Below are 23,557 nucleotides of genomic sequence, written 5' to 3' on the forward strand. Positions count from 1 at the left end.
ACTACATAATTAGTTAATTATAGAAAGGGAAGTGTACACGGGCTTATTTTAGAAAAGAAATTTGCATAAGGATTAGGATTATGATTGATCCTTCATATAAGCAAACTGCCAGAGGGATTTCTTTTTCTTTATAGGACAAACACTTCATTAATCTCCTGTCACGACAACTTAATTACGATTATGAGTTTCTGTTGGCTCACTCCGCAGTGAATGAAAGTCAATGACCGAAGCTGTCATACTTATGAGGGTAAATAAAAACCTACGAGTCTGTTATCTCCTGCGTTTTTGCGTAAGACATCCTGGCGAACATCAGTGACGTTTGTATCCTCTTATTTAACCGTTATTGATCCAGGTGAATGGCCTTTGGTGTAAACAACAAAAATCACTCCGTTGAACCAAGTGTTACGGTAACCATTAAGTTACGCAAAAGCAGGACAGCAAAGGAAGAAAACACGTGAAAATGCACAGTCAGCCGAATCTGCTAAACTGCGGTTAGCGTCTCTTCCTTATTTATTGGCTGAGCAAACGCAATGACGTTTTGAATCATGATCACATTTTTGTCTACCAATAAAAGCAAAAAGTTAATAAATGTGGCAGCCATTTGGATTCTTAAGACAACGTTAGAAGTTTTCAAAATATCCAGCCAAATGTTTCATGTATACAAGTGATACTACGTGAAAACACGTGTGTAGCAATGCTAGTAATGCTACACTGTTCCATAGACACCGTCCCCAAAAATAGGTCAAATCTTGCTTGCTGTGGCCTGGAAAATGTCACAGCAAAGCAAAAAAAGAGAATAAAGGCTACACGGTTGACGTGACCTTGCAGTCTAAGCCAGGGTCAGGCACTGTGATAACGCTGAACTCAGCACGTCGCGAAACGTTGGCTGCATGACTTTGTGCCGATATGTGTGAGACAAGGAGGCAGTTAGGCATGTTTACGCTAGCGATAAAGTGTGCTCTCGGTGTAACTCACATTTTCACTGTACATCCTCACACACTCTGGGAAAATCTGGCTTTGCTTTATAGTACAGACTCACAATAAACAGAATAAAAAGAAACTAGCGCAGTGCCCCTGTGTCTACTCACTCTGTACCAGAAATACAATTTGTTTCGCGCATGCATGAAAACGCTAAAGAACCCATAGCGCTAGTGTTAGCCGCTAACCATGAAGTGAATCCACACGATCTTACTTTCCACAATACTCTATGCGGACTTTATCGTATTCTCGAAGATGAAGATCCAGCTCAAAGGTCGTTTTGACACCATGGAGGAGATTTTTTTGTTTTTAGTCATTGCCGCGACGTTTCGAAGAGCCAGAAAGTAAATAAACGGTAGGTGAAAAAACAGTACGGTTCATGTGCGCTACAGAGACGGAAACTTTTTTTGACTTTTTATTGTGGATAAGCAACGTTTTGAGAAACAATTGAAAACGAAAGCGTGGACACGGAGCTTTTTTTTTTGTTTTTTGACGAAAACGCCATTTTTAAATTGATCCGGATCAACCCAAATCCATCTTCACGCTCCTTGAGCCAAACCCTCCACAGAAACTTCGCCCAGACGCATGGCCTGGATGAATCAGACATATTTAGAAGAACATTTTATTATAATAAACACGTGTTTTAAACGATCCGCTTCACGTTTAAGTGTTTGACCTCTCATGTCCTAGCTTTATTGACAGGTTCTGTTCAGGTTTTGGTGCACGTAAAAGTGTTTTGTGTAGGTGACAGATAAGAAGTGTGTGTGTGTTTGTGTGTGTGTGTGTGTGTGGGGGGGGGGGGGGGGGTTACACGAGGTAAAGTTATCTGAGGTTAACTTGACGTTTTCTGCACGTCGCCTCAGGCTCCACGTGCAAGGCAAGAGGAAGGAGGTGGGGTGGGTGGCGTGTGGTGACGTCACGCGCGTCTCCGCGCTCTCATTGGACGTGCGCGACTCACCAGACATCGGCGCGCGTTCGAGTCCCGCTCGCTGTGTTGCCAGATCGCAGGAATACACGTTAATAAATAAAGAAATGGAAACGTGGAAATGAAACTGGCTTAATTCTATTTATTAATATTCCTGTTATATTTGATATGATAAGTAAAGCTACATAATAGTATTGTATATATTATCGCATGTATATTGAACAGGACAGCTATAAAGGAGTTAAGGGTTTAGAGTGAAATCTGGCAACCCTATGCCATTGACTCATATGGCATGAGCGGTGGGAAGGCAAACATTTGAGCTGCTGCTGATGTGAGCACATGGGGAGGGAATAAATCAGCTGGAACCCCATTCACGGGCTTTAGTATCAGGTGCAAACGTGGACAGGAGTGGATTATTATTATTATTATTATTAATCCTACGGTTTATTTCATATCTAGATTGATAAAAAGGACGTCTTGCTATTAAAGGTACTTGTCCTGAAACTTCATTTCTTGTCTATTATTATTATTATTGTTGTTGTTGTTGTTGTGTGTAAACTGTAATGTTTTGTGTTTTTTCTCAGTGACAAATGCCGAGACTCGTGAGCCGCTGTTGGAGCTGCAGCACCGGTGTGAAAGCGAAAGATCTGCCCGACTTGTGCATCTGGATGGCGTCGAGAATGGGGGAGGTGATGTCCGCGGTCACATCGTGGCTCCTCCGCGTCCGAGCCGCTCATTTAATCCGCCGTGGGATCGTCCTGTTCGCGGTCGGGGTGCTCCTGGCGCTGGTGCTTTATTTCCTCCAGATCCAGCGGAAGGACGCCCTGTTCCCCGACGAAGTGCTGGACACCTGGTTCTCCTCAGCCTGCTGGGTTCCTCTGTGCTGTGGAACAGCTGCGGGTCAGTCTAATCATGTGATTTATGCATTTATTCGTCTCACACTTTTTAATATGTTTCGTGGGTTTTTTTTCCCAATAAGTTGAGCTCTGATTGTAAAAAAATAAATAAATAAAAAATCGAAAGAAAGAAAGAAAAAAACACCGCAGGGAAGCAGCTGCAGGTCAGTTCGCGCGTTCTGCTCTCTGATTGGCCCGCGTCGAAAACGGGTGAGCGGCGCAAACGCACGCGATTGGCTGACAACCCGAACACGCCATATAACGACGAAGGGAAACACGGAAGTGATGCGCGTGTATGGTATACGCCATACGTCACCAGGCCACGCCCACATTCCCTGCTTTAACCACCAGTATGTTTCTTTATTGCTGTTATTTTTTCAATAATTAACAATAAAACTCATTAAAATACTTGATTTCTCCCAAAATGTAGCTTTTTAACAAATTTTAAAATGATTTTTTTTTGCCTCAGAACTTGAGTTTCATATTTATAATCTGTTAGTTTTTGAGGTAGAACTTCATGATTCCTGTGTCCGTATGTTTAAAGTGCTTCCAAAGTTGTAAGAATGAAGGGCAGGGGTGGACAAACTTTTGAAATTGCTCTTTATTGCAAACATGCGTCATTTTTCAGCACAAATTCGACCATTGCTTTGTAAAATACCACGTAATAAACAGGACAAGGCTAGCACTGAAGCATGCGTTGATGAAGTTGATGTAAAAACGAGAAAAAGAAATGATCTGGTCTTCAGCAGCGAAGAAATGGTCTTGTTATGGTTGAGTGTAAATTGACCTCAGAGCATCCTGCGTTTCAGGATTGATGAAGACCTCGTCCACACATACGCTTGCGTTTGAAAACGCATATTTTTCTCTCTGTGTTTTGACCTTTTGTCCACAAGGAGGCGCCAGTCAACAAAAACGGCTTACGAATACGATGACAATTTTTCCGTCGTTGGCGTGACGTCGGAAAATGTCGCAGATCGAAGCGCCTTACGTTTTTTATGCGTTTCATGAATTAGCTACTTTTGGGACACGATTGGAAGTGTGAACTGAAGATCGCGTTAATGGAAATGGGCTGAAAATTGACATAGTTCGGGTTAGTTTTGTTTTGTTTTTATTGGCCAGGCAATAGATACTGCGAATAACAACGGCGAAAGACACGTGAGCAAGATTTAAAGGATTGTTTAACTAAAAAAAGTTTCCAGCCATTAAATAGTATCAAGTTACTGCGGGGTTTTTTTGGGGTTTTTTTGGCGGCATTAACATTTTTTACGAATTGTTTGTTGTTGTGTTTTTCCGCAGCCGTGGTTGGATTGTTGTATCCGTATCTGGACAGCCATCTTGGAGAGCCGCACAAGTTCAAGCGCGAGTGGGCGAGCGTCATGCGCTGCATCGCCGTGTTCGTCGGCATCAACCACGCCAGTGCCGTATCCTTCCCATCCCCCACTTCCTGCTCGCTAATAACAAACAAAAAACACACGTGGCTTCATTCATAAACATTACAAACGTTCAAACGTAGGGTTTTTTATTTGTCAATATACTTATAAGGGCAACATTAAAAAACTTTTTCTTCTGATTTATTGTTTTTCTTTTCTTTTACATATTCTTTAATACTTTTTTCTTTCACATTTTTGAGGTGCTTTTTTACAGTTAAGTTTCTTTTTGAAATTATTCTATATATTTATTTGTACTTTGTTTAAGGACTTCAAAATATACTTGAGGGTAAATTTTTGTCTTTTTTTAGGACTTGAGTCTTTTGTTTCGCTCTGTTTTTGCCACTAATTCTTGTAAAAAAATCGATTTCACTGTCATGCTATGTTTTTGTTTATGTTTATGTGTTTACAGTTTGATTTTGATGTTTATTTTTTCTTCAATATATATTTTTTTTTTATCCATGGTTTGTCCTTAACTCAATGCGGTTCCTCAGAAGCTGGACTTTGTGAATAACGTGCAGCTCTGTCTCACTCTGGCCGCTCTGTCTCTGGGTCTGTGGTGGACGTTTGATCGCTCCAGGAGTGGATTTGGTTTGGGCCTGACCACAGCGTTCTTCGCCACACTCATCACACAGCTGTTAGTCTACAACGGCGTCTACCAGTACGTCATCATCTTCATCACTGAAGATATTAGTGATAAAAACGTGGCCCGCGATTAGCATTAAACGGCGTGTCTGGTTTCTTCGGCAGGTTTCCGTCTCCTCAGCTGGGCTACGTTCGCTCTTGGCTGCCCTGCGTCTTCTTCTCAGGAGGCGTGACGGTGGGGAACATCGGCAGGCAGCTAGCCATGGTTAGACATCTCAAATCAGAACTTCTTCATGTTGATTGGTTTAACTGCTAATCGTCTCAGCTTTATTTCGAACTTAATGGAAAAATGGTGACAGCGTTGATCTCCTTCACAGTGTTGCAAGTGTTTTTGTAGCTAATTCTTTAGGTCTCTTTTTTGTCTCGTCAGGGTACGAATGAGAAACTTCACATCGACTAGTGAGCGCCACAGAGGGACCCTGAACACCGCAGGGAGGAGGAATGGGACGCGTCTCGTCTCAGCTCCTTCCCGATCTCTCGTTTGTGTTAATAAGAGAGAAGGATTGTCTTTGTGTGTGTGACGGTGTGTGTATGTGTGTGTACGTCCGACGGACACGCCGCTGCGAGACGGACAAAACGCTAATCGCAGGCGACGTTGGACTTCACCGCAGGAGCGTCCGCGGGGGCGCGAGAGGCTGTTTTGGGGTCAACTTGCTGTCAGTAACTGCTTGTGAGGGCACGCGGTTACCTCGTTACGTCAAGTGATGCTAGATAAGCCCCACCCACTCGTCTTTCCTGAGTGCCATTGACGTGTCCACATCCCCCTCAAACCTCTGCAGCCGTTCCCCTGGCTCCGCCTTCTCGCCATCCAAGTGCTAGCCATGTAGCCCCGCCCTCATCGCTCAGGCTCCGCCCTGCACCATGAAATGTTACACTTGTGACCTCGTCGTCGCAGTTACTTCGTAAAAAAGAAAGAACTTTATAGAGTCATGTAGCACAACTGGGTTCACGTATACAGTGTATTAGCCTCATACGTGTGTGTGTGTGTGTGTGTGTGGGTAGGGGGGTTCTGAAGAAATGTTGATTAAGTGTGTGTGAGTGAAAACAAAGATGGTGGCCAAATATGTACTTTGATTGCTTTGGATTTTTTGTTGTGTGAAGAAAATGAAAAGGGAAACATTTCAAGGCTGCACCAAAAAACATCCGCCATCTAAAAGGAAGGGCGCAGATTCCTTCCGCTAATATTATGGTCTGTCGGACGGATTCTTTTTCCAGAGACAATTTTTCGAGGTTTAAAATCCAGAGTTTCTGTCCGGTTGAGAATCGGCATCCACTTCGATCCACACCAGAAAGTTCTTTATTGCAGCCTTGAAGAAATTTGCAATCCGTGATTGCCTTTTATTATAATGAGTGCTTTTGTCACTTTTTTCCACTTTGTTCTTTTTTTTTTTTTTGCTCACCGCTTGTCATCTAAAACAAACAAACAACAAAAAAAAAGTGCCAAACATTCTGGAACGGCGGCTGGGATTTAGGCCGTGACCTCACGTGACCCGTGCACTGTATAGACATTCAATCGTTTAGCGCACGAACTTCTCCGTATTTGCATAATTGAAACTCTTCAGCCAATCAGAAAGACGCTAATAACAGGTTTCTTTATTTTTCGAACTTGAGCAACTATTCTAAGTGCAATCAGTCCCAGGAAGCCTTGGTATTTATTTCCATTGTTGTTTTTTATTATTATTATTATTATATTATTGTTACGTAAAAGATCATATGCAGTACGAAGAAGCAATAACTCGTGCTCGGATTTCGTTTACGTTCACGCACAAACCGATTTCAACGACACCAATGACCACTTCTACTGTTCTGATCGGAAAGTGTGGACCGTTCTGTTCTACCTGTTGAGATCAAATGTTTCAAACGGAAGTGTGTGTGTGTGTGTGTGTGTGTGTGTGTGTGTGTGTGTGTGTGTGTGTGTGTGTGTGTGTGTGTGTGTGGAGCTGGTGGAAATTGAAATATAAACGCCACATGCTAACAGGATTTCAGTTCAGGGAAACGATGAAGACACAAAGCGAACGAAAGCTTTATTTTATTTGTAGGAATTTTTGGACTTGTGTTTTTATTTGTTTATTTTTTTGGTCCATGTTTACTCTTGTAGCTGCATGATTTCTACAACACTGTCTATCAAATAAAATGAAGTTGAAGGTATTGACTTTTCTCGTGACTTTATTTATTTAAAAAATAAGGAAGCTCCGCCCAGGTTTGTCTTTGGTGATGGTCAGAGTTGGACAATGGGACGGAAGACAGTACAGTATAATACAAAGCTCCATGAAGATCTGCTTTCCATGGGTTGGAGTGGAAGATCTGCTATAGAGCTCCAACACCTTTGGGATGAATGTGAACGCTGACCGCACCCCAGGACTCCTCACCTTCTCACCTACATCACTACCTGACTTTACTAACACCCTTGTTGAATAAATCTCCACAAAATCTAGTGGAAGATCTTCCCAGAAAAGTGGAGCTTATTATAACAGTAAATTGGTTCTCCATGTGGAGATGCTCAACAGAGATTTGAATCTTATGGTGTGACAAATGTGGCCAAATAGTGTGTTAAAAGTTCAAGTTCATATTTTTTGAGGGTGGGTGGTCTTCAGTATTCTGTGGATTGTATAATTATTTGTATACAGTGCTATTTGCTGTGAAGGAATCGACCCAGGGAACTCGACTCGGTTGCATCCGGTCACTGGTCATTTTCCTGCTGTGATCCCACTGATACTCAGTAACTCAGTAACATGTTTTGTTTTTAAATGAGATCTGAACTGAAGTTACTTGAATCTCATCCTGTTGTTCTGCTCGTCACAAGATGGCAGCATTTCATCTCTCCATCTCGCAGAGCACCACCTCTGTACGCCAGGGATTACGGAACAGCCCTGAGCAGATGTCTGAGGAATTCCCAGATCCTCCACAGTAAATACTGTCAGAACTATGGCCATGGTAGACCACATTTCAACCAAAAACCTGGTGTTGGAGAACCTCCTGTACACAACCCCTGGTGCTGTAGAACCCCTTGGCTAGGGAAACCCTTGTACAGAAATCCTAGTGCTGGGGAATCCCCTATATACAGAACCCACAGCGCATTAGCTGTGGTGGTGTAGAGCCCTATGTTTAACCCTTTGTAGAACCCATTGTGCTGGGGAACTTTCTATGTAGAACCTTTAATTGTGGAGAACCCTCTGTGCAGGACCCCTGGTGCTGGGGAACCCTCTGTACAAAACCCATACATTAGTACATTAGCCCTTGTGTTGTAGAACCCCCTGTTTAAAACCCATGGTAATCGGGAACCCACTGTTAAAAAACTCCTAATGATGCAGAACCCCCTGTACAGAACCAATCATATAGAACCCATGGTGATGGGGAACGCGTTGTACAGAACTCCTGATGGTGGAAATCCCCCTGTACAGAACCCCCTGTAACGAACTCCTGGAAAAAGGGAATTCCAGACTTGTGTAAAATAGATCTCCAGTCCTGTAGTTGGTGCTCGGGTCAGTTTTATTACCAAGTTTTGAATTGTCCATTCAGGGTGTCTTCAGAGTCCACAGACAGACGGGTGGAAGACAGGCTGGGCGTGAGACCGAACAAACGTGTCCAGCTCTTTTTTTTCCCCCTCGCTCTCTTCTCCTTGCTGAGAAAGTTGCTCTGGTCTTTTGTGGGGCGTCACTCAAGCGTAACGTCCTCGCTCCGTCCACAGCTGCTTCCTGCTTTGTGAGGACCGAACAAATCCGGCATCACTCACACACACACACTGATCCTTTATCCTTGACATACACTTTACTACCCCTAGACTCTCTCTGCACTTCAGCTTCGATTTAAATGATCCCAGGACAAAGACAGACTCAGAGAGACAGACAGGTCAGAGGTCAGAAAGACATGTATCTGTAGTTGACGTTTCACCGAACCACTTAAGTCCCAGCAAATCTATTAATTGTTATTAAGTTCATTTCATAGGGACCAACATGTGTACAACATGCGTTCCGTGTTCCCACGTGGGTGACATCCAGGCGATTTGTATTGTTAAGCGTTAAAGCATCGAAAAGTATTTTGGAGGGGTTGCACACACACACACACACACACACACACACACACACACACACACACACACACACACACACACACACACACACACACCTTTTCAGGTCAAGAGTCACAAACAGAGACTCTTCATACAGTCTGGTGCTCTTATTTTACATCCACACCAACACCATAATCTACTGAGGTCCCAATGTCTTTTCCTCTTAAACAAATTTCATTTCATTTTCTGTTCACAAAATATAACAATCAGAAATTATGTGTTTGTCAAGTAACTCAAGAGTCCTTGAAAATGTTAGAATTATTGGGACAAATTCAGAATTCCTGAGAGTCTGTCTTGAGATTCGATTCAAAAACGAAACAATCGTTTATACGAGATAATGGATATTTTATTTTTTTCTTTAGAACATCTCAAGCTTCTGTTTTTTTTTCCCCAAAAATAAATTCATTTATTTCAGATGGACCCCACAGTCATCCCACTCATCCTCATGCTAAGGGGCTTCATAACCTTCCTAATGTGATTGGGTTTTGTGTGTATGGCTTTACACTACATTATGGGAATGATCTCAACTTGTGTTCTATCACAGGTAACACACACACACACACACACACACACACACACACACACACACACACACACACACACACACACACACACACACACACACACACACCCCTTCTCTGTCTCTCACACACACTGTCTTCCCAGTGTAGTGCACATTATCTGATATGGAGGAAGTGAACATTAAACTGAACTGACCTGAACATGGCTCACTTTGGAGTGAGTATCTCTCTCTCTCTTTCTCTCTCTCTCTCTCTCTCTCTCTCTCTCTCTCTCTCTCTCTCTCTCTCTCACACACACACACACACACACACACACACACACACACACACACACACACACACACACACACACACACACACTCTCTTTCACTGATGATGATACACAGCATGTGGCTTTGAGTCTTCAGTTTTGAGGTAAATCATTAACAATACCTGTAGGAGTAAACAAGTCCATCATACACACACACACACACACACACACACACACACACACACACACACACACACACACACACACACACACACACACACACACGTAAAGCACAACATCTACGACAAATTACATTCATAAAACTGTTTTAAAAAATAATAATCAAATGAATAAAAAATAAAAAATAAATAAATAAATATTTAATAATAAACAATTTGCGACATTTTCAAGTCTTTTAATGTTTTACCATTAAGCAAGAAGTCAATGGACAACAAAAACAAAAAAAAACAGACAAATACTGTATTAATAAAAAAATATACAGACATTATTGTTGTTATTATTTTTATTGTTATAATAATTATTATTAGAAGTATTATTATTATTATTATTATTATTATTATTATTATTATTATTATTATTATTATTATTATTGTAAGGTTTTTCTTTCATTTCTTTCTACAGAACCTTTAATGAGGACCCGAGAAAAGCGACAAAACTGCAAACAAAAAATACATAAATATTTGATATTGTTTTCATTCGTTTGTTTGTTTGTTTGTTTATTTAAAACAGTCTGCACGGGGAAAAAAAACGACTCAAATTGCGGAATTATTTATTTGATTAAAAACTCGCATTAAACACGAAAAAAAAAAAAACCGACATCAGAATCATCGTGATTTTAAAAACAAATATAAAACCTTAATATTAAATCAAAAAGAGCTACAATTTAATTGTAGCACGAGCACTTAGTTTTTTCTCTTTTTCGGATCCGCTGTAATGTTCTGATCTTCTGATCTTCTGATCTTCTGATCTTCTGATCTTCTCTACAAACCGCATGAACAGTAAACCGGTTAAATCACAAATTCGACGTTTGTAATTGTGGCGAATTAAATCGGAAACACACACACACACACACACACACACACACACACACACACACACACACACACACACACACACACACACACACACACACACAAGGAACAAGAATAAGAGGATTAAGTTTAATGAAATAATTCGTTATTGATATTATATCATATAATATTCGTTCCAAAAAAACTGTAAAAATAAGAAATACAGTCTAAAAGACGCGTCTACATGATAATATTATAATATAATCATTATAATAGAGTTTTTAATGTTTATTTGAATAAATATTAGAATTTCTATTGTATTAAAAAGTCTTGTGTTTATTATCAAACCGGAAAGTAAATAATTGTAAGATATTTAGAGATATAACGAAATGTCTCTGAGACAAACAGGAGGTTTTGGTTGAAGGATTTTACGTCACAACTTTTTATGATTGTATTTTTATCATTCGATTCTATATTTTATCATTTCAAGGAATTTATGCAGGAAAAAAAACGGATGATAATAATAATAATAATAATAATAATAATAATAATAATAATAATAATAATAATAATAATAATAATAAAGTTTCAGGTCATCAGTAAGATGAAGTCGTGAACACGTTTGACCTTCTTGCACCGGAAGTGACGTTTAAAGCAGCTGTTGTTAATGATGTTAATGATGTCTACAGTAGTCATTAAAGTGTGTATATTCAACGCGTTTCTCTGCTTCACTAAGTCCTCACATAAACACCTCAAAGAGCGCACACACACACACACACACACACACACACACACACACACACACACACACACACACACACACACAATGTTAGAGAGACTGAATGGAAGCTTATCTACGCCACGCAGATCACACGCTTGAGATTATTAGTAAAGAATTAAAGCTCGTCGGGAATGTGTGTGTGTGTGTGTGTGTGTGTGTGTGTGTGTGTGTGTGTGTGTGTGTGTGTGTGTGCGTGCGTGTGTGTGTGTGCGTGCGTGCGTGCGTGCCTGTCTGCCCGTCCGTCCGTCCTTCTATCTATCTATCTATCTATCTATCTATCTATCTATCTATCTATCTATCTATCTATCTATCTATCTATCTATCTATCTATCTATCTATCTTACATTTGCTGATCTCCTTCACTTACTTATGAAAATAAGATTCGTGAATGGACGTCTTTGGTGTGTGTGTGTGTGTGTGTGTGTGTGTGTGTGTGTGTGTGTGTGTTTGGAGTGTTAGAAGGACAGCTTGTGAGGTTTGGAGTCTGATTGTCCTTCACATTTGGTCTTTGCATGCTGTCAAAACTCATACTGCACAAACCTTTGATTGGTGTGTGTGTGTGTGTGTGTGTGTGTGTGTGTGTGTGTGTGTGTGTTGGGTGGCTGGAGAGAGGTGGTGGTGGTGGTGATGGTGGTGTGTGTGTGTGTGTGTGGGGGGGGTGTTGTTCTACAGAAGATTATGAACCCGCTTTATGATCATTGGGGACAACACACACACACACACACACACACACACACACACACACACACACACACACACACACACACCATAGACGCCCATTCACAAATCTCACTTTCTTAAGTAAGTAAGGGAGCAACAGATGAACAGATAGTATGAGAGAAAGACACACACACACACACACACACACACACACACACACACACACACACACACACACACACACACACATTGCAGCTGTAAAAAATGAGAATGTTATAGAAGGGTGTTTGTAATAATCAACAGCAGTGTATTGAGTGGGGAAATGTGTTGCCAGATTGTGTTTTTTTAAACCCGTGCAGGTGAGCCTGGGATTTTACCCAGTTGTGGGTTGGGGTACAGAGACCGGAAGTGGTGCGCGTGTGTTTTGGTTGTTTTCTACATTCTGTGTAAATATCCAACACTCACTTGCTATTAAAGATCCAGGTGTTTGTGGAGAAACGGAGGAGCCTCAACGTGAAGTGGATCAATCTGGCAACCCTGTGCGAGTCACTCCATTTACAATCGATCCGCTTTGAAATGAACAGCGGGGTGTCTTAAAGAAACAGTGTCCCATTTAAACATCTCTCCATCTGTGTGTGTGTGTGTGTGTGTGTGTGTGTGTGTGTGTGTGTGTGTGTGTGTGTGTGTGTGTGTGTGTGTGTGTGTGTACTGTTATACTTTATACTGTATACTCTACCAGTCAAAAGTTTTGGCACACCCTCTCCTACAGGGTTTTTTACTTTTTCTTTTTATTATTATTATTTTCTTAATACTGAAGACATCAGTTTCACTGTGTAGTCACCTGGACTGGTTTTCTATAAGTCCTGCTACAACTACTGTACAAATCCCAATCATTGCAATGAACACTTAGTTAGGGAAAAAGAAAAGACAGTCTTTAAGAAAGTTCTTTAAGAAATGAAGGTCAGTCGATCCGAAAAAAAAACTTTAAGAAATGCATCCCCAAATGCAGCCTTTAAAACCATCAAACTATGGTGAAAATAATGAAACAGACTATGATGAAACAGACTCTCACAGGAACCGTCCCAGTAAAGGAAGACTAAGAGCTACCTCTGCTGCAGAGGATATGTTTATTCAAATTATCAGCCTCAGAAACCATCGATTTACAGAAATGCTTTTCGGTGTTTAAGTGGCAGATATATTTCATCATCCACTGTTCAGAGGAGGCTTTGTGAGTCAGGCTTTCATGGTCGATTTGCAGTAAAGAAACAATAACTTCTGAAGAAAAACGAGCCAAAGAGACTTGGACAAAGAAACACAAGTAATGGACATTAGGACAGTGGAAAAATGTCCTATTGGTTCTTTGTTAGATGTAAAGAGGATGAACGGGTGGATACTGAACGTGTGGTACCCACTGTGAAGCATGGAGGAGGTGGTGTGATGTTGTGGAGGTGCTTTGCTTGTGACATTGTTGGTGATTTAGTCAAAATCAAACCACAACAGTTTACAGAGACATGCCACCATGTGGTTTGCACTTAATTGGTTTTCCTTCAGGACAATGATCTCAAACACACCTCTGGGGTCTGTAAGAGGTATTTGTGATGAAGTGCTGCATCAGGTGACCTGGTCTCCTATCTAAATCCAGGTAAGAAGGTTTGGAATAAGTTCAAGTCAAGTCAAGAAGCTTTTATTGTCATTGCTACCATATATAGCTGACGCACTAGGAAAAGGAGAAGCAGCCAACAAGCACTCAACACCTTTGGGAACTGTCTTCAGTATTAATATGCAATTTTGAAAACTAAAAAAAAAAAGAAAAATAAAGAAAAAACACTGAAGCTGAAGGCGTGTCCAAACGAAGGTGTGTGTGTGTATATGTGTGTGTGTGTGTGTGTGTGTGTGTGTAAGAATAATTCGTTGTTCCACTGCGTCTTTAAAGAAACATGAACGAAAACACTGCCCCGTTACTCCAGGAGCCTGATCACGTGACAGGCCCTCCTTCCATCCTATTGGTCGAAGGCACGTGTCCTGGATACCGGAGTGAAACGTCACTAAAGGGGCGGAGGACGAGGAGGGGGGTCTCGTAATAAAAAATATGAACAAAAAAAACCGGGAGTAAAAAAGTATTTGAGGAGGAGCGGATCCTGGAGGAGACCCCCCATCCTCCTCCTCCTCCTCCTCCTCATCCTCCTCCTCCTTCTTCTTCTTCCTCTTCTTCTTTTTTTTTTTCTATTTCTTTTTCTTCTTCTTGTTGTTCTTCTTCTTGTTCTTCTCCGGCCCGGAGTTTTCTCTCTCAGACCTGCTGTGTCCTCCTGCTCCACACCAATCACAGGTGTTTCTTTTTTTTAATATTCAGCACATTTTATTCTTTTATTTTTGATTTATTTTGACATTTTTGGAAGTTCTATCATCATTTCTCCCAGAGCGCATTTTTTTGTTATCTGGAACTATGGTTCTTCTCTGTGATCTCGACGCGCTGGAGGAAGATCTGGTTCCAGTCCCGAACCCGCGCTGATGATCACAACCCGACATTTTATTCCAGGTTTTTTTTTCTAAAGAAAGCGAACAAAGTGGAGCATCAGCAGAGGTTCAGTGCTGGATAAAGTGCCTGGAAAAGGGTTAAAGAGAGAGAGAGAGGGGGAGAGAGAGAGAGAGGGAGAGAGGGAGAGAGGGAGTGTGTGATTGTCGGTATGGATGAGAAAGAGCTGAGAGGGAGAGGAGACGCTCGGCGCGCCGGAGATTCCGAGGTGAGAGCTCCGTCCCCGGGACACGAGCATCCTCCTCCTCCTCCTCATCCTCCTCCTCCTCCTCCAAGTCATCCTCATCCTCCTCACCGAGTCACCAACTTCTTCATCGACAACATCCTGCGCCCGGATTTCGGACGCAAAAAGACTGAGGAAAGTGCGCTGGGACGCAGCGAAAGCAGCAGCAGCAGCAGCAGCTCTGGGCAGCCTGGAGAGGACGCGCAGGTGGGACAGGTGGAACAGGGGTCCACGGAGAGCACCTCCACACCTCACCCTGGGAAGAAAACCGACCCGGTGACCGAGGACGAGCCGCTGAAAGTGCGCGGAGAAAGCAAGGAGCAGTGCCTGAGCTCGGACTCGGAGCATTCGCAACCCAACTCATCCACTTTAACCCCGAACCAGAACCAGCAGCCCATGCTGTGGCCCGCCTGGGTTTACTGCACGCGCTACTCGGACAGACCCTCGGCAGGTAACAACCATAACAACAATAAATAAATACCCCCGACAACTCCCGCAACACGCCCGATTTACCCTCGTAACGCATTAGAACAAAACTCGAGCGTGGGTTCGATCTCCAGATCTTACAGAACTTACAGATCTCCAGATCTCACAGAACTTACAGATCTCCAGATCTCACAGAACTTACAGATCTCCAGATCTCACAGAATTGACAGATCTTTAGCTCTCCAGATTTGACCGATCTCACAGATCTCCAGATCACCAGATCTCACAGATCTCACAGATCTCTCAGATCTCCAGATCTCACCGATCAGGTCAGGAAAACTCCTGGAGGTCAAATTCGAACAACTTTTTTCCCCCCACTTAGAAATAAATGAAAGTTGGCGGAAAAAAAACGAGAGTATGTTTCTGCTTCCAAAATAAATAAATTATTTGATATGAAAAAAAATAGAATAATAAAAAAAAAATCCAAAAATATGTTCAAGTAAGTTGAGTATTAAATGTTGAAAAATCCTGAATAAATAAACACATTTAACTGAACACAAATAGCACAAATCACCCGACATGTTCAGTTCAAGTAAAAACAAAAAATTGTCAAATAATAATAATAATAATAATAATATAAATATTCATCATCATGACCCATATCTGTAAAAAAAATATATATAATCCTCAAAATATAACGAAAAACCATTTCAAACCTTTTTAATGTTATTATTATTATTATTATTATTATTATTATTATTATTATTGAGTTACCTGCAAACTCCACTCTTTCTCAAATAAACATATATACAATGATTTCGTTCGATAGTGTGTAATATTGAATATTGAATTAAATAATTAATAAATAAAAAGGGAACTCACAGTAATGTATATCTGAATAAAAATAAATAATAGAAATCTGTGAGGAGAGCAAACAGTTAAAGTATAGAGTGAAGCCTATAGGCTGGAGCAGAGCCACAGCCTGACTGGAATTAGCATGTCCAATCTATAGATCAGAACCATCTAATACTCCAATATTAAAATGTCGGAATCACACACACAAAAAAAAAGGATATAATTAAAAACTGCTAATGTATAAGATTTAACGGGAGTCACATTTACACTGCAAAATCCAAAGTCTGAATAAACACATAGCCTGCAACATGCTAAACACCTGAAGCGACAAATTCAAAGCGAATTCAAATGTACACAATAATCTTAGTCCAGAATAAACACTCCGAATCCTGCAGGGCAGAATTTCACTCCTGATCTCGTGTTTTTTTTAGCTCAATTAAATTATTTATTCTTCATCATGGAGAGTAAAGATATCATTAGCAAACCGGCTAGTCAGCCTTGCTTCCGTGCTAGCTTCTCTCTCTGAGGCGATTTTCCTCACATACGATTCGATCGACAATTTCACGTGGAAAAAGTGCAACAAAAGCGTCTAAAATGCTGATCAAACACACTGAATCCTTTCTTGAGGATGTTTGTGTGAAAATAAAAACCCGCTCAGACTTTGCAGTCAATCAGCGGCGACCATGAGGTGATGTTTTTTTTCCAGTCAGGAAACCAGGATTAGCACGTCGCTAAGAACAACTCTTTAGCTTGTTGCTAACGTTTATCTCGAAATAAAACACCAAAAATAGCAAACCAAGCATTGAGGTTACGACCAAATAAATACTTCAGGATGGTAAACAAAGTGTACAATATAATCAAGTTATGGTGTGTGGAAAACTGCTAGTCTTTTCTTCAATACACAATAATTCTACTTTTATCTTATATAATATACTATAGTGCTCAACATATTGTCTTATTTTATTATTATTTTGCATCTTATAAACAAAAAAGAAAGAAATACTGTTTTCAACCCAAAACACCAGCTGACCATTTCTTCATGACCCGACAATATATTTACATATTTTCTATTGATTATTAAATAGATATTCCTAAAACTTCTATATTTGATAGAATTACATCATTCAATCCAATCAGATGAATTATAACTATCATTTATTTGGTTCTGCACACCAGGTTTCTTCCAAGTTCATTAGCATAATTTTGGGACAATGGACTGCAGGACGCCTCTGGCTGTCTCCAGTCCAGCAAATAGATTTAAAACAAGTTCAAGTCGTACTTTAGAAATGAAAAAAAGCTCTTTAACACATACATTTATTGATTTGTTTAATGTGTAGACAAAAAAATAAACCAACCATAAATAATGCACCGAAATCAAATGGAGGGCGGCCAAGAAAAGCGTCATTACAGCTGAAAATACAAAACTAAATAACCAAAAATTCACCAATAAAAACATCTCTAATATTGAAAGTTATTCTAATATTTTTTTGTTATTATTTCGGCGAGGATTTGTCGACTATAAAACACTTTCTTACCCCAACAATTTTTTTTTAGCTTGAACAAATGTGCTTTACCTAATTCAATCAAACTTTATTATTATTATTATTATTATTATTATTATTATTATTATTATTATTATTATATATACGTCCTATAAAACAGGATAACATGCAATCTATGATTTTATACATACAAATAAAGTCTACTTTTTTATTTTGCGGGTGTTGATTTTATCCGACGCTGAAGCACAACCTTAAAATCGCGTTAATTTCTTTAATTTCTTTAATATTTGTTAACTTCGTCAATGGACAGTTTGTTTGCTCTTTAATGCACAGAATGAGAAACATTATTGAATCTCAAGACCAAATGAAACCATAGGAGAACAAAAAACGCTCCAAAATGGAGCCCATGGTTAATATTCATGACTATTCAGCACGAGAGATTTTTCCCCCCAGCAACCAATCCGTTTATTATTATTAATATTATTATATACTGTGTTTCACCGGAAATGCTCTACTATACTACTATGTTGTGAATTTATAATCCATGAGGACGCAGGAATTCTTTGGAATTTCTTTGCTGAAGTAAAGTCGGGATTAAAGCTACTATTCGCATCGCCTCGTCCTGAACCAGAAGGCAGTCAAACATCGTTGTGAAGTCTTTAGTATATACCACACAAAATAGTACAACCAAAAATACCAGAGATTCAACCAAACACCAGTCATCATAATCCTAATAATGTTCATTAAAATGAAATAATGAAAAACAACCGTTTACTAATATGATTATACAATGAATGAATGAATAAATGAATGAATAGAAGGACGGGAGGACGGATGGATAGATAAATGGATGAAAGGATGAAGGGACAGATTGTTTAACCCCACAACAAAAACAAATTATCTGCCATACTTTTAATACCAGCTGATTCATCTTATTTCTAAAATTGATCAACCTGTATTACCAACACTAACCAGGTTAGTTACCTGAGGGGAATATTAAAATGAGACCCTGATATACCTTTCGATACTTATTTGTGTGAAAAATAGTCCAAGTCCAAAGAAATTGTCATCACGTATTAGAATTTCTACGCAAAATACTGTTTTACACAGTGATAGTGTTTTTCAAGCCTATATTGTAGTGGAATAACAATCGATACTTGAATCGGTTTGTAATTCAAACACTTACGTCAATCCTATACGCCATTCCTGTACGCCATTCCTGTACGCCATTCCTATACGCCAATCCTATACGCCATTCCTATACGCCATTCCTATACACCATTTCTATACACCAATCCTATACGCCATTCCTGTACACCAATCCTATACGCCATTCCTATACGCCATTCCTATACGCCAATCCTATACGCCATTCCTATACGCCAATCCTATACGCCATTCCTATACGCCAATCCTATACGCCAATCCTGTACGCCATTCCTGTACACCATCCTATACGCCAATCCTATACGCCATTCCTATACACCAATCCTATACGCCATTCCTATACGCCAATCCTATACGCCATTCCTATAAGCCAATCCTATACACCATTCCTGTACGCCTACCTATACGCCAATCCTATACGCCATTCCTGTACGCCATTCCTATACGCCAATCCTATACGCCAATCCTATACACCATTCCTGTACGCCTACCTATACGCCAATCCTATACGCCATTCCTGTACACCATTCCTATACGCCAATCCTATACGCCATTCCTGTACGCTATTCCTATATGCCAATCCTATATGCCATTCCTATACGCCATTCCTATACGCCAATCCTATACGCCATTCCTATATGCCAATCCTATACGCCATTCCTGTACGCCATTCCTATACGCCATTCCTATACGCCAATCCTGTACGCCATTCCTGTACGCCATTCCTATACGCCATTCCTATACACCATTCCTATACACCAATCCTATACACCATTCCTGTACACCAATCCTATACGCCAATCCTATACGCCATTCCTATACACCAATCCTATACGCCATTTCTATACGCCAATCCTATACACCATTCCTGTACGCCTACCTATACACCATTCCTGTACGCCAATCCTATACGCCATTCCTATACGCCATTCCTGAATTCCATTCCTGTACGCCAGTCCTATTTGGCAATTTTATATGCCAATCCTGTACGGCAATCCTATACGTCATTTTTTATAAGCCATCCCTATATGCCAATCTTATACACGCCATTCCTATATGCCAATCCTATTCGCAATTCCTATAAGCCATTCCTATATGGCAATCCTATACGCCATTTCTATACGGCATTCCTGTACACCAATCCTATACGTTATTTCTATAAGCCATTCCTATACAGCATTCCTAAATGTATTCCTATACTTCAATCCTGTACGCCATTCCAATACGCCATTTCATTATAGACCAAGAAATAAACCCTGCTGTGAAATAGTAGTTACGTAATATATATCGCCAGATAACTAAAAGAGCAAACGTTTGTATAAATGTAAAAATGTTGTGCAAATGTAACTGGGGTGAAAGTAAATCTCGTAAGAAAAAGGTACGGGTGATAAAAGCGTCAGTGTAGCGACCTCAACAGCTCTAATTATGTGAGTGTGAAAGTGTTTAGAGCAAAACTTTAATATCGTGAGGTGAAACTTTTAGCATTTGTATGCGAACATCTTTGGTAGCAATTCAACCCTGTAGATGTCTTTCAACACCACAAGTCAATTAAATGCTGATTAAAGCGTTCATTATACGCTTAACTGGAGGTGCTAATGGAACACAATAAGGGTTAATCTGGGACTGGTGGTTTTGCTTAGCAAGGGGGCGTAGCTGCTGTGAACTTGCAGTAGGCGCTAATTCAGCGCTCTAGGTGTTAAACCAACACCAAGAGTCTAAATTCCACATTTGAAGAGCTAATAATTAGTGTTAATGGAAGTGTGGGGTCGGCAGCGCGGTCACGTAGGAGTTCAGGTGTTAATTTGGCGATGGAAGGGTTAATCTGACTACACACATTTTCTTTTTGCTGAGTAAGGAATGCAATCCTTAGCATGCTGTTTCCAATCTGCTTTGCCTTGCTGTTATTTCATTCCGACTCAAAATAGCCACGCCCACCGCAGGTCCCCGAACCCGCAGACCAAAGAAGAAGAGCAGCAGCAAGGAGGACAAGCGGCCGCGCACCGCCTTCACGGCCGAGCAGCTACAGCGCCTGAAGTCGGAGTTCCAGTCCAACCGCTACCTGACGGAGCAGCGGCGGCAGAGCCTGGCCAACGAGCTGGGCCTCAACGAGTCGCAGATCAAGATCTGGTTCCAGAACAAGAGGGCCAAAATCAAGAAGGCTTCCGGAATCAAGAACGCGCTGGCGCTGCACCTGATGGCCCAGGGCCTGTACAACCACGCCACCACCACCAAGGATGACAAATCAGACAGCGACTAAAGGGTGGGGCAGAGGGGATTGGAGAGGATTGGAGGACTGGGGGGTGCGAAGTGGATATAGTGGAGAAGGATGGAAAAATAAAGAGACGGAGGGGTGGAGGAGGGGGGTGAGGACTTTACAACCATGCCAACATCATGATAGAGAGAGAGAGAGAGAGGGGAGAGGGTGGAAAGAAGAGATCTGCAACCCAGAAGTCAGACTATGACTGGGATGGGGATGGAAAGAGAGACAGAGGAACTAGAATGATATATAGCTAGAGAGAGAGAGAGAGAGAAAGAGAGAGAGAGAAAGAGGAAGAGAGAGAGAGAGAGACGAAAAGAGGTCACGGTTGTATTTCCAATGCAATAAATCTTAAGCATCAAGGGCCAGTGTACAAATATACCAGCATTAACTGAGGTTCTAATCAAAGTGTTTTTATTCACCAGACTTGAACAAGACTCTGACTTATTATTATTATTATTATTATTATTGTTATTATAAAAAAATGACCCTTAAAGAAACAGGAAAAGCATGGCAGCCTCGCTATTGGATTTGTGTTTACGCTGTTTTATAATCAAAGCTTTTCACAGGCGGCATTACCACAAGAACGAGAGAGAGAGAGAGAGAGAGAGAGAGAGAGAGAGAGAGAGAGATAGAGAGAGAGAGAGAATCATCCTGCTTCAATCCAAAGACTATTTCCTGCAACTGTGAATATTAATAAATGAGGCATTGTTGCGATGATCTCACCGAGGCACGTGTTGATTTTACCGTTCCGCTTCGCCGCCTAGTTTTCACGTCTCGACAGGAATCACCTGCACGTGTTTACGCTTTTGGGGGGGAAAAAAACACGATTCGATTGATATGAGTGTCCATCGCTTTTAACGCGTCGTGCCGTTTCCGCCGCCGGCACCGTAGCTCGGATAGTAGCGCGTTCACGTCACGTCACATCACGATAATCACGTCGCTCTTCTCTTCAGACCTGGAAATCAGGCAAAGCTAACATCTAGCTAGCCTTTTTACGCTTGATATCTCCGGAGCTAGAACGCAAAGTTAGGCCGTAACATTTATTTTAGAAAATAACAATGCTTACGATGTATTTAATCCTCGATACACCGTTTATTGTAGAAACCGTTGTTGTTGTTTGTTTTGGTTGCGTTTTTCACGTAATTTGAACCGCCACGTGAACAAATTACGCCGGGAAAAAAAAGCTTTCGTAGCAAAGGCGTTAATCAAAAACCAGCCAATCGGATTGTAGCCTGGGAGGATCTGCAGTGCCTGAACATGCCTATACCAGAACGGACGATTGTTTCAAACGCTCACTAGAATAATAATCGCGTGCACGTTTTTAATATCGCGATAGAAATATATACAAATATATACACATCGACGTAACCGATGTTTTATCGGCACCTGCCTTTTCTCTTTTTGTTTTGTTTTGTTTTGCGGTGCACGCATGCAGCCACCGTAGCTACGATCTTTTTCTTTTCTTTTCTTTTTTATCCAGTGTTATCGTAAATTTTTAAAAAATGTGAGGAGCAGTATAACTGTGATGGTTTATTTTAAAAAGTCAGAAGGAGATGCGTAATTAAATTACTATCTGGATTCTGACACACGCTGGAGATCGAGCCTAAGACATCTAGAAAAATATATATAAAAAAACAAAAAATACAACAACCAGTGGACCCCTAATCAACCGAAACGTCTTAACTTACATAGAGTTTTTATGAAAGAGCAATATCTTTTTTATTTTCCGTTCTTCGTATTTCGTTTTGTAAAATATCGTACCGCTGCCTAGGAACGCGTAGCACTGCGAGCCGGACGTACCGACGACGTCCCGTACACGATTCTTCATTATTATATAACATTATATATACACACAGGCAAACACTATGGAGATGAAAAGAAAAAAAAACTAAGCAAACCAGCATTATAGGAAAAAAAACAAACATTTTATCGCTGTTATGTATTTATAAAAATATATTAAGAAGAAAAAAAAATTTATCCAATGACCAGTCCAGTGTCGCTTTTCCTTCTTGATTTTTTTTTCTTTTCTTTTTGAGAATAGAATTTTTTTTCCAAGAAAAAAAAAATCTCTTTAAGAAAAAAAAGGGCGTATTTATCATTGTGTACGTGAATGAAGTGACTTTTTGAGGCCTTTTGCATGAAAAGCTGATGATTAAAAGCATATTATAAAAGTATGATGAATTTATTTCCAGAGTCTTGTTATATCATTTTGTGTAAAAATGTGTGTGTGTGTGTGTGTGTGTGTGTGTGTGTGTGTGTGTGTGTGTGTGTGTGTGTGTGTGCGTTTTAAAAAACGACAGCATTTCGACTTTCATGTCGTCTCCAAAGGAGTCGCTTTAAAAAAAAAAAAAACATGGACCGCAGGTTTGTATTGATGCGCTCGTTGTGATTGGTTATCGTTTCTATAG

The 23,557-nt window shown here is 40.6% G+C and overlaps 2 protein-coding genes across 2 annotated transcripts; both read left to right on the forward strand.

Moving 5' to 3' along the window:
- Nucleotides 1–2,220: 2,220 nt before the first annotated feature.
- Nucleotides 2,221–7,019, forward strand: insig1 (insulin induced gene 1). Its single transcript, XM_083540905.1, has 6 exons — nucleotides 2,221–2,392; nucleotides 2,488–2,803; nucleotides 4,096–4,220; nucleotides 4,721–4,887; nucleotides 4,977–5,076; nucleotides 5,242–7,019. The coding sequence occupies exons 2-6, from the start codon at nucleotides 2,494–2,496 to the stop codon at nucleotides 5,269–5,271; spliced, it is 732 nt and encodes a 243-aa protein (XP_083397031.1). The 5' UTR covers nucleotides 2,221–2,392; nucleotides 2,488–2,493; the 3' UTR covers nucleotides 5,272–7,019.
- A 7,848-nt stretch (nucleotides 7,020–14,867) lies between these two features.
- en2a (engrailed homeobox 2a) lies at nucleotides 14,868–21,146 on the forward strand (the record flags this gene model as incomplete). The annotated part of the gene is made up of 2 exons (XM_083542373.1): nucleotides 14,868–15,390; nucleotides 20,830–21,146. 2 exons carry the CDS (start codon nucleotides 14,868–14,870, stop codon nucleotides 21,144–21,146), a joined length of 840 nt encoding a protein of 279 aa, XP_083398499.1.
- Between the last annotated feature and the right edge of the window lie 2,411 nt (nucleotides 21,147–23,557).

The sequence above is a fragment of the Silurus aristotelis genome, assembly GCF_946808225.1.
Source record: "Silurus aristotelis genome assembly, chromosome: 5".
NCBI lineage: Eukaryota > Metazoa > Chordata > Actinopteri > Siluriformes > Siluridae > Silurus > Silurus aristotelis.

Bases quoted from the DNA above. Each gene is read 5' to 3' on its own strand.
- insig1 (XM_083540905.1), top strand. From the start codon at position 2,494: ATGCCGAGACTCGTGAGCCGCTGTTGGAGCTGCAGCACCGGTGTGAAA. The intron at 2,804-4,095 runs GTCAGTCTAATC...GTTTTTCCGCAG, and splicing joins GTGCTGTGGAACAGCTGCGG to CCGTGGTTGGATTGTTGTAT. The intron at 4,888-4,976 runs GTACGTCATCAT...TTTCTTCGGCAG, and splicing joins GTCTACAACGGCGTCTACCA to GTTTCCGTCTCCTCAGCTGG.